At 37.6% G+C, this 12,663-nt stretch overlaps 1 protein-coding gene across 1 annotated transcript in view; it reads left to right on the top strand.

Annotated features, from left to right (window-relative positions):
• LOC106105870 (protein Skeletor, isoforms B/C-like) overlaps nucleotides 1-12,663 on the top strand; it is a 30,018-nt gene continuing 17,355 nt past the window's right edge. Inside the window, exons 1-4 of the mRNA XM_013286327.1 lie at nucleotides 1-73; nucleotides 10,561-10,698; nucleotides 11,515-11,696; nucleotides 12,619-12,663. Of these exons, the coding sequence (XP_013141781.1) occupies nucleotides 34-73; nucleotides 10,561-10,698; nucleotides 11,515-11,696; nucleotides 12,619-12,663 (405 nt within the window). The 5' untranslated portion in view covers nucleotides 1-33. The remainder of the gene's footprint in view (nucleotides 74-10,560; nucleotides 10,699-11,514; nucleotides 11,697-12,618) is intronic.

Below are 12,663 nucleotides of genomic sequence, written 5' to 3'. Positions count from 1 at the left end.
CTCGGATACATTCAGTGAGTTACAATCGACGTAATGCATTTCGAGGTGGCGTTGACGCTGCTGTTAATGCTCGGTAAGTTCGATTACGGATTGATATCCAACATAATTATATATAAGACATTTAGGTATTAATAATACACTCCATTTTATTTTCACTGATTGCTTAAATACAGGATAAATAGACGTTAACGAAGTGTACCTTAGTACTAATCTTATGGCTAGGAAAAAAATGTTATTAAAACTCGGCTAACTAGAGAACTTTAAAGTTTTCTGACATTATAGGTAACATAACTTTTTATAATTTTACTTGTACATTTCGTATTCATCGTAAACTAAAAGAGAATTAGTTTTTGCAAACTTCTAATTTTTGTATTTTTATATGTATTGAAATAACTCAAAAACTACTGGGCCGATTTTAAAAATTCTTTCACCGTCAGAAAGGTTATTTATATGTGTAATGTTTAGGAACCATTACTAAACAGCGTGTTTCTGGACGCCGGCGTTAAAAAATCACTAAACTTTAACTTTTCCCGGCTTACGGTGCCTAAACCGTTAGAGGTATATAAAAAACTGCAATAACTATCATGTCTATGTTGCTGTGGGCACATGTAGTATAGTAAACCTTTTGGATTTAAACGTGTTTGAGAGGACCCTAAGATCTTATTTGATATCTGCGCAGTAAACGTTTTGTATGGCAAACATTTATTATGAAGTTATTACGAATTACGAAACGTTTTAGAACGAATACAGATAATTGTCTCGGTGACCTTCTCTGTAGGCATCTAGATATTTAGTTCGTAAATACAAATAGAAAAAGATTATTAGTTTTGTTCAGTTCAGCTTTCCCTTTGGTCGATTCTTATAAGAAACATTTCCTAAGCAGTTTTAAAGTGGTTGCTTCATATTCCAACAGTTATTCATAACGGAACTCGTCTGTCAGTCGGTAACGCCTGCAATCTAAGAACGAAGCCTTCTTGGCTACGAAGGTGTACTGGTCTTAGGGTCAGGCGAGGTTGGAAGACTGCGGCGCTGGATAGAAGGGGGCGCCACAGGTCTGTGGATTACATACCCTCATATAATCATGTTAATGTGCCCTCCAAAGAAACATAAAAAAGGGAGCGCCTTGGGGAGGATGGAGGGACTCGGAACATGAACACATATCGGTTAGGAGGGTTATACGTCTACAAATTTTGGCCTTCTTACAAGGTGATTTATAATTGTTCTATTACATTTTTTTGTATAAACCATAAAATTTTAAGACTTCTGTCTCAAGACTACTAAAGATATCATATAATATATCATGTAAAGAGAAATATTAGGCACAAAACATTAAATATCACGACTGTCGCGGTTTCCTCTTATAAATAAAAATGTAAGCTCTGATACTAAGTATCATGTTTTCGTTTGATAAATATAATGATAGCTGTGAGGCTGAGACGAGAGAGACAGTGGCGGAATGTTGGCGCCGGCGCCGCGGCGACGCCGCAAGCCACCGGCGGTGGCGGTAACGGAAGCGGGCGATAACAACGTACGTTTATACGCATACAAGGCCTTACTAAATGTCCACAGCATCACAGTAAATTCAAAGTTAAAAAATGATTAAATAGTTAAAACTTCACGCTTATTTATGATAGTAATACTTTTTTTTACATATTTTTAACTTTCAGTGGAGGTTGATTGTCACAAATAGATCTTTGAATACTAATATTTAACATCGATGTGGAGGTTTGATTCAAATACTTGCATTTTATGTGTCACGGTGATGTTGCTTTACTTACTGTATCTGTATTCAAACATACGAGTAAAGTCAAAGTGATGATCTAGTTTTCCCGTTTGCCGCTTGCCGCTAGCCGCTTGTCCCGCGCACCACCGTACAGCGCCGCAGATATTACCATACCGTGACATTTCCCTCGCTCTCGTTAGACATAAAATATGCGGCGCTCCATACATACATACAATAAACACATCTAGCGCCGAACACTATTATTGTTTTTATTGCAATGTGCCGGCGCGGCGCGGCGTGCTCGACCGGTCCCCGCGGAGGTCGACTGCGGACGTGGATGAACAAATTTGATTTTTTTTTCGACACTTCATAAACAAATCTTGAACTTTTTGCATTCTTAGAAGACTTTACATAGGGTACGGGGTATTAAGTTAGGAATTTGCTCGAAAATGATCTAGATTCCCCCAACTTGTTGTAATTACAAGAGTATTGTTAGATGAACTGATGTACACATTAATGAGATGGAAATTTATCAGTAGGTAACTTTTGTTGAATGCATGTTATTAACGCCGCGTGCAATATACATGGCGAAGCATACATGAAGAAGTCTTGATAAGCATTCAGTGCAACAAAAAACCCATAGAAAAAAATGTAAATAGTGTCCCAATACACAGGCGGCGCGAACGCATTCCTCCGCCGACAGCCGACAGTAGGTCAGCTGGCAACGGTACCCCGCGGCATAGCGGTGTGGCCCCCGCCCCCGCCCCGGCCTCCTTGCGCCCCGCAAAGTCCTCTCAAATCCTCGTACATCGCTGTTTACCGTAACACCACTCTATTATCGACGCATTCGCACGTCTTTGTCCGTTATTATTGGTATCTAGAATCAAAATTTAGTAGCATATCTTTCGATAGTTCATTACAGTTTTCTGAACTATTGCGGCATTTTGATGTTGTTGTAAGGCCGACTGCAAGTTGCGGTTCGTGTATGGCGAGCGCAGTTGCTCAATCGTCATAATATGAAGATGCATGCGACGTTCCTCTCCGCATCGCCTGAGAACACTATCACAATGGGGAAGCGAATCCATTCATTTGTTGATTACTTCATAATTTGTCGCCATTTGTACTGCCGTGAAGATTTATGTCGTAACTCAATTTGATAGCAGATGTTGCGTTATATATCGTGGAGGTATGATGGTAAGTAACCGATTACAGTCACGGTTTGCGACATAAATGGTCTTTATTTTCCTTGTCCGGGGCCGAGTGCAGGAGAAGCACGTAACAGAGGAAGTCACGTCGCGGCGGCCGCAGACGGCAGATGTGAAAGTGAAAGTCACGGGAATTGCATGACGCTTGTTGATATTTTTGCAAATTTTTATCAGGTTTGTCGACAACAAATGGTTTAAGCAAGATATATAGTTGAAAGTCAAAGATAGTCTTAACATGTACAAGATGCGTTTTACAAATCGTAATACAAGTATTGAACCCTTCGTTTGCGTGTGTTTTTCGTTTATTTAATGTCAGAAGTAGTATAACCACGATGTTGGCGAAATCGGCGATATCAAACTGAATGAAAGCTGTGACCTCTATATCGTAGAATTTACAATCAAACGATCTCAGCGGCTGTAGTTGTTGACACAAATGTTGCAGCCATCAATAAACACGACGATGTTACTTAAGAGCTAGTCGGTGGGGGGATGGAGGGGAGAGAGGATCCCCGCCCTGCCCCCGCAGTCTTAACGTGGGAACTTATTACAGCACCGGAAACTAATTGCGAGGTTTAACAGGAAATGGTGTAACAGTTTTTACTAATCTATTAATGAAGCAGCTTCTGGCTTTAGTGAATTAGATTAGATAGTACTTGAGATTGTTCTATTCTAAAGTTAACATTGACATTTTTAACAGGACACTATTTTTGTGTTATTTGTTAATAGCGGTAGTGGAAATCCTTCGTAATTATTCCATTAATGTAACTTCTATTTTTAGAGATTGCTCATTTTTAGGACATGTATCATTTCTATATTAATTATCATGTAGCGTTATATATGTAGTATGTACTAATATCGAATAGAACGTATTTTCTGATGAGAATCAGAACTTGACCCGCCTGATGTCACAGCCTCAGGCACGAGGTCAAATAAATAGAGCGAGCCCCCTCTCCCTGCCCACCCCGCAACGCACCGCGCTCGCAATACATTAATGACTAAAGACCGCGATAAATAAAATTAGAAATATTATAAAGCAAGCGTATGTAGGAATATTTGTTATCTTGTTATTCCAAAACAATTGAACGATTTGTTTACATCAATACCTTAGGTTATTTAATAATTTTCTTTAAAATCTTTGGATGAATTCGCGGGTGACAACTAGTGTTGGTATTTCTTTATAAGTTTTGTATCATTAGTTTATTGCCTGAGGTGTTTGATTGTTCAATGAACAGGTTGACTTTCTGACTCTTAATATAAGGACACGGACTTTAGAAGTGCGATATCGTTCAGTAGAGAGGTATGCCGTACTTGTCCGGCTTCCATAAAGGGAACAAGGCATTTTGATGTATGCTTACTTGTAAAATGTCAAGAAATCTCCTGTGTTAGATTATTTATGTATATTTCAAAGCAAGATCTTTCTATCGCCAAAGTTACAATATTATGCTCAATTAAATAAAGCTGTTATATGATATATATTTTATTTAAATAACTAAATAACATGTGTGTGTGGTCGCAACACCTGCACGATGACCCTGACCTCAACCGCGCCGACCCTTATGTTTACGAGCGCCGTAGCTAAATTTAAATCCATTTTTCACTAGCCCGACAAGTCACTCTTGTCGTGGGCGACTTCTTTCTAGCAATGTACACCTGCACTGGCACGGCGACTCTCTTCAGAATAGTAGAGCGCGCCTCGCCAGTGGAAATGTGGTCTATATTATAGCCATGCTGATGATATCATCTCTTACAATAATAATTAGTTTCGTGAAATAATTCATAACGGATTAAGATTTTGTTTTAATTTAAAAGGATTTTACAAAATGCTTTGTAGAAAAAATTAATGTGCTTTCAAACTGAGTCTGTAAAAAACGACTGGTTTTATTTATTTTTATTTTGGATTAATATTGTATGTAACTATATTATGTATAATAATAAATGTATACTAGTGTAATTTGATATATATGCAGGGTAGAATAGATTATAACTTCTCTACGATGCTTTGAACGCGTTGATGTCTTTTGTACGAACTCTTTGTTTTTTTTCCTAAGTTACGCGACGAGCACAACGAGATAGTAGGAATGCACATTTATTATGTTATGTTTTTGTTATACAAACAAATACAAATAAATGACACATGCTAGCCGAATACTTAACTGCTATAAAACGATCACTGTGCACGCGAACTGAAAATGTAAATAATCTGCACTTGTATTTTATATACAGTCAGCAACATAATGTATTCGTTTACAAAACTATAGAACTGAATTTCAGTTTAAAAAATATGCAAGTACAAGCTATTCCCGTGCGGCTTCATTCACGTGAAATTATAAAAACTTCATTTTGTTGTTTACATTTATCAAATTCTCAATTGCAAATGTAAAAATTCAAATGCACAAATGGCAACAAAAGCCTTTGACATCTGATTGCCATTACCATAATATTCTTGTTTCATTAATGTTGGCAGCTTGTAGTTTATGGTCCTTTTCTCACATGAAGGATTTTTTAATTTATTTACCCCCTAAATTTAATAGCGTGGAAATGTATATCGTAAAGAGTGTCGTAAGCGTAGGGCTTTTTATGAAAGAAAGAATTATTCAAAAAAATGCTGTGATTGTTGACATCTTTCGCCACAAAGTAGTGTGTGTTTACGCTTTATTATAGTAGTAAGTATAGACTGTAGATTATTCAGAAATCTGAATTTATCAAGGCAACCAAAAGCGGATACATTAGAAATATATCCAAAAATGCAGTTGGCTGCAGTTGTGTTGTACTGGAATGATGTGAGTGTCGTAAGTGCATCTCGCGACAATTCTGTTCACGAGGCGTTTGTGCAAAAATGCGTAGAAAGCGAGAGTCAGAGTTGCTAAGCGCAGCGCGGGGTGGTGCGCGGAGGTGCGGGGGACGGGGAGGTATGTCAAGATGCTGTGACAATCGATGCGCTCGTTCGCTTTCTGTTCGTGCACTCAATCACAATAACAAATAAATTAGGTACGATTATAGGCGTAACTATTTCATGCTCTGAGATTAATAGTTTACCATCGCATTCAATCAGTTCAGTCGCTAAGGCTCTTAGTGCAGGTTCCTCATGATAAATCCATACTAATGGGTAAGGTAGTAAATGTACGAAACAAGGAAAGTACGTCCTTTTGTACTTGTATGTATTTTGTCGCATTATAATATTTAAAGAGAATTAATTTGACGATCACAAATCTTCAGTCAATTGATGTAGGGGGTTGGACTATTGCTCCGCTGAGCGAGGGCGAAAGTAAAAGAATAAATTGGTTTTTATATCGATACATTCTTGACTTTAGAAACATTACACTTGATGCTTAAACTACGTGATTGTCGTTTGTTTTGCTACTTATTGCTGAAATGTCTTTAATTAATCTGCTGAAAGTGTTTCAAGCGACACGCAAATGTGTGAATACATTTGTACATTTTAACAACCAACCTTGTTTGGATTATGATTATGTATGATTGCATAACACTTTAAATATTATTAACTTTATTATCTCTTTTAATAACCTACCCTCTGTAGAGATAGGGGCTAGTTGATGTATATAAATAAAAACAATTGCATTAAACGCTGTCAAGAGGTAAAACAGCCAGCGGTCCAGGATGACATTCTCCAGATTTACGTTTTTAGCCATTCCCTTCTTAATGTTACCGTTTTCGCAATAGATACCAAAGCATAACGATACGTGGCAGAATCATAAGCCTAAACAAATGCGACACTGCGCACATTGTGTATAACGTGTGCGGATTAGTTCAGGGACATTATGCGTTAACAATGCATTACATTGTGACAAAAGAATTTGTTAATTTACCTTTTAGAAAGTGTCCCGTGATACAAAGATAACTGTATTGTACACAGTAACGCTGTCGTCATATTTGTTACGCTGTGAACAGTATAATTTTGATGAAAAACTGATTAGTCTTAGTTACTTTTTGACCGACTTCTCAAAAGAAGGAGGTACTCAATTCGTCTGTATCTTTTTTTTGTATATCTGGTAGTTAAAGCATGTTACATATTGATAAAAGAGTTTAATGTCGATTAGTCCATTAATGTCTTGTTTGATTCAGCACTGTTTTTACATTACAGTGTTTTATTATTGTTCCTATGACATTATAGTTTGCATATTATAAGTTTAAATGAACAAGTCTTTTTTGTGTGTGTACAACTTATACTCAAAACCACACACACATTAGGACAATATGTTAGCAAATGTGTGCGCCTACATTCTGCTTCAATGTGGCTTAATTTGATTCAATGTCAATGATGCGAAAGTAAACTTTCAAATTAAACTTTCGAGATGTAACAATGAGGAGAGCACGAGGTCAAATATACATTCCCAGGAGTCGTGTCGATGCGCTAATATTCAGTTTATTAAATTGGTGGATAACATTTCGATGACTTTGATAACATAAATGGCGCGTACATCTTTGACTAAACTATCGAACAAAGGTTTAGTCTCGCTTTGATTCTTATGAGGTTATATGAAGTTGCCCACACTACTCGATTTTTAGTGGTCTAACTAAACAGTTGAATTAGCTGCGAAACAATCGACAATCGCACAACAAATGTGCGATAGTTTAGTCAAAGTTGTGCGCCTGCTCTTAATTAGCACAGGTGATCGTCTTCAGCAGTTAGCAGCTGCTGTGAATAATAACAGCGTTGGAAATAATTGCACAGATTAACGACCACTGGAGCGCGTTTAGAAATTCATAAAAAGTGTGTCAGTGTGCTGAACCGAGATATAAACTTAACGCCACATAACTTCCGTCGTGTGCCGTTACACCGGCCGGCTCACCATCACTCTTGTTCTTTGCAAATGTAACGTTATAACAAGTTTTTAACTAAACTAGTGGTCGCCCATCGGTTGAAATTCAAACACTAAAAACTTATTTTCTTTTTAAAACCTTATATCTTTTTGAAATACATCGCTTCGCGCAATTTCCGTAAAAATAGGCACACAGTTATTGCTTCTCGAATCTATTCATAAGTAACCTAAATGTTGTTTGTGTAGCTTTTATGTTGATGAACTCATTATATGTTTCTAACTATATATTGAAACAGATTTGTCGATAATAATTTTCATAAGCAACTTATTGTGAAATCTGTGTGTGATATTTCATACTAATTGCATCTCACTTGATGTTTGATGCTATGTTCGTTTAAAATACCACGCGGAGTGACATAACTTAAAATACTAAACTACATTCACACATTTTAAAAATGTTCTGAATGACTTAAGCCTGAAAATATTCTTTCTTGCATATTCAATTGTCTACAAGGAAATTTTTAATCGATTAACAAAATAGATTCTTGAATTATTCCAGACTAATTTCATTGTGTCATTTAAGTATTTTTTGAAAGAGCTGCAGTAACGTGGTGAATAAAATATTATAGTGTTTGTGTGGACAATTACAATGTAGGTGTTACATTTCCATACAATGTGGATAATGCGATGTGCGGATGTTGGACACCAACTTTCGTGTACGAAGAAAAGTGTGCCGGATTGTGCGTGGCTAGCGATAGTGTTAGGATACCCACATATTACACTCCTTGTTTAATATTAAACTGTACAGTACGAGCGGCCGCACACAATTGATTAAACTATCGCACAACTGTTGTAGGATTGACGATTGTTTCTTAACCCAATCAACTTTAGTTGAACAACTAAAAATCGAGTAGTGTGCACACCTCTATATAAGCTCATAGTAACCAAAGCGAGATATAACACTTGTGTGACAGTTTAGTCAAAAGTGTGCGCGCGCTTTTAGTAAGATGTATTTTTCGATTGCAGTCAGAAACGATTGTACTGTTTTGTTAATTCATACTTCAAATTACGAAAGTTACCTTTGATTTTTTTGTAATAACACATATGAAATACTAATGTAATGTAGAGAGCTTTTATTTCGTAATATTCAATTAACATTTAATGCGGGAGAGTATGATCAAGAAACATTAAACGTTTATTAATTTCCCAGCTTAGCCGACACCGAGCTATAGAACATTAACCTTCATACAGGGAACGTATGCCGGGCATCTAAGTAGCCTCTAACCAAATCATTACTGTTGCCTTGACAAGCTAAAATCAATCTTATTGCCTTCGTATTACAGAATAAAGTGGTGGCAGTAGTATATTTGTGTTGAGTGCTCTCGGTCCGGCTATTTAAGGCCAGTAACTTTCCTGAGAGCACTTTCTCGCGACGTTACGTGAACCATCTCGCCTCTCGAGTCTCCGGCCGACGCAGTACTTATACATCGCTTACGTAATGATCGTAAATTGTAAGCCTAAGTGTCTACACTCGGCATCATATCTGCACTGATGGCTGGATTTGTTATACAACCGAATAATACGAAAATACTGAGGAAAATATACAGTCTAGGAATTATATCCTGTCCATTTAGATGAAATGTTATGAGATGTTAAGTGCACACCTTTGACAAACTCTCTCACAACTGTTTAGCCGCGCTTTGATTATGTGAGCTTATATGGGGCACACTACTCGACGTAGTTGTGCAACTAAACAGTTGAATTGGCGGCGAAACAATCGACAATCGCACATCATCGTACGATAATCGTCAAAGGTATGCGCCCATTCCAAGTCGACAGTTTTTTGTACGGTATTCAATTTTGAGTGGTAAGCGAAATTAATTCTTTGACTGTACATACGTAAATTTACATAAGAAATATTGACGCATCAATAGTTTAATATCGTTGTAATAAAAAAAATAATTTAAAATTAATTTCTCAAGATGTATCTATCTTTATTTAAAGAAACTTCTATATCGCAGGTCGCAGGTCCGGATATGATTAATTCGTCAAGTTATTTATATTTATATGTGTACATTAAGTATGTATGTATAATAACCGGTGTTTAGATGTTGCCGGTGTCCATTCGCTGTGGAGGGCCGCAAATGTCCGGCGCTCGCCTTGCCCTACATAGCGCCCGCGCAGCGCCGCCGGCAAACGTTATACTGCCTAATGCATCAATTAGCAATCCAAACAATGTTACGGTTATAAATGCAAAAAATCGATTATCATTAAATAATTTAAACTTTTAAGAAACACAATGAACTAATTATAAAATACTCACGTCTTCTTTGGTATAAATATAAATTTTGATACGAAAAAACTTATTTAAAACCAGCGGATGGTTTTAAATTGTTTGTTTTTATATTAAAATAAGCCTAAACTTTTCAACCGACTCTAATCGGTTACTCAGGTTACGTGCGGTAACGTTTTTAACCGATTAGCTCGGCTCATCGTTTATTTGTGACGGCGCGCTCTCCAAGTTTTTGTGACGGCTCCGAGCATCATTATTCAATATATTTTATTTACTTAGATACGAAAGATACAAAGATACTGTGTAGGAAAGTTGTATCTATTTATGTATTTGAAGAGGACTACTAGAATATTTAGCTTCTTTTGAAATTATTGATTTTTCTACTAGAGTATTATTTGGGTGTTTGGCAGTTGACGGCCGAACATTCATTTCTAGAAGCGTTTTGTGACACTTTTTTGAATATTTCACATTAAGTCATCGCTTAGTACCAGGTTCATGTTAAGTCAATAGGTCATTCTTCACAGTGTACTCTGTTTATACTTGTTTATTTTTATGTAGGGTGTGCGCATGGTCGCTACCTGGGCAAGGAGATAGGCGCTCTGTCCCGGCTGCAACACGGCGTGCGCGGCGCGCTGTTTGCTGTCGACTCGCGGACCCTCTATCTCCACGATTTCCACTATGATGGCGCCGGACCAGGTAACACCAGTTTTATTACTCATGAATATTTACATATAAGATTAATTTTAAGCTCAGATACCCAAGTCCTAAGTACGTAACATAAAGTAGATAAATTAGAGTCCAATATTTTTGGTTTTAACGTTTTTTTTATGTTGTTTTTATTCATCTAAATATTCGCGGTGCGTGACGAATGAGTCAGTGACCGCGTTGATAAATGTTACGCATCTCTGACTCTGACGCAGCCATCGATGTAGGAAATCAATTGGTTTTTGAAATTATAGAAGCATCCTTTTTAATTATTTTTGTAACACAACCATTGGTCTTTGATCTAAACATTGTACAAACTTTACTGTGACGTGTAGTTGTAACTACACTTATAAAATGATTTTTTTAATAAGTGTGAATTAAATTATTATAAATAAATTCATGAGATCAGTAAAGATTTTGTTTTTATACTATTTGTATGTTTAAATTTTTTACCAAAACGTTTTTAATAGGGCAAATCCCGCGCTAAATCTTAAAACGTAACAAATTACTAGCGCTAGGAGTTGGAGCATTTAATTCTCTTAATCTGTACAAAGCACGCGTGATCACGAAAGTGCTGTAAATGCAGTACAAAATACGGCCCGGTTTTTAAAGAAAATGGTATAACCTTTAACCATTATCATTCATATGCCATGCCAGCTAAGGTTTGTTCTAATTCTCGTGCCTCAATATGCTGCATAGCGGTAGAGTTTGAAGGTCTACATTTTTTTGATGTGGCAATAATTTTTTTACAATTAAAATCCGCAGTAAGTTACAATGCCATGAATTACAGCGAGTTGTGTGTTGTAGCGGCGTATTTCTTCGTGGGTACATCGAAGGGGCCGTCATCGTCTGGCGTGCGGCTACGCGATGAGCGCGGCGGTGCGAGCCCACTGAGGGCCTACCGCGGGGAGGGGCTTACACTGTCGCTGCCTGAAGGACACACGCTACGCGATCTGCGCTGGTTCTCCGTCTGGTGCGACGAGTACGCGGTCAGTACACACATGTACAACCTAACCCTGATGTCCACACGGTTACTTTGTGTTTAACATTGAGTACAGCTCAACTGTACAGGATAACGATGTAGTTATTGCCCTGGTCGGTAGTTTTCAGAGATTATCGTACAGAAGTTGAACAGTAAAGTTTAATTTCACCCTGATTAAGATGAAGGGAACATTGGTATGTTTATGTAAGTGGTTGCACAGGCATCAATATTCATAAGATTGCGCGTGCAGCCGAGTGCAGCGCGGATTGCGTTCTTAGTTACAGTACGTACTGCAAGCGTTTCATAAGATATAAGCCATCGCCAGTACTGTAGCGACATCACTTCCTCAACTGTCTCAGATGGAATGTTTTACAAAAGCATAAGAGCATGCGCATACCTTTGACTTAACTATCGCACAATTGTTATGCGATTATCGATTGTTTCGCAGCCAATTCAACTGTTTAATAGCACGACTAAAAGTCGAGTAGTGAGCGCACCTCCATATAAGATCATAGGAGTCAAAGACTAAACAGTTGTGTGATAGTTTAGTCAAATGCGCGTGCGCGTCAAAAGTGTGCGCTCTACTTCGTTGAATTGAAAAGAAATGGTCAATGTTAAAAATTAGGATAAGGAAATTGGCTTACTTTTGGATTACAATTATTTTTTTTTTATTAAAAATAACTAAAGGCAATTCTCAGGCAATAATCTTTTAACCGGTTTTATGATACTTTTATTTGTTTACGGCTGTATGTGTGTGTCAACTGCACATCTCAGCGAAGAAATTAAAAAAAAAAGGAAATCGTGTTGTGGGCTAGCGTGGTCGACTAAAGTCTAGTCTACCCTAATAGGCTCCGAGCCCTTCAGTAGGGAGGAGTAGTGAGCTGGAGATGTATGTGGCTAGATGGTATGTCAATGTGGTGTGTACGCAGGTAAACTTCGGCAGCGTGAGTATCCCGAGCGGGCTGGAGTACCCG

Source organism: Papilio polytes, unplaced genomic scaffold (assembly GCF_000836215.1).
Source record: "Papilio polytes unplaced genomic scaffold, Ppol_1.0 DF822622.1, whole genome shotgun sequence".
Lineage (NCBI taxonomy): Eukaryota > Metazoa > Arthropoda > Insecta > Lepidoptera > Papilionidae > Papilio > Papilio polytes.
Note: the sequence above shows the minus strand (reverse complement) of the source record. Positions and strands in the feature narration are given on the sequence as shown.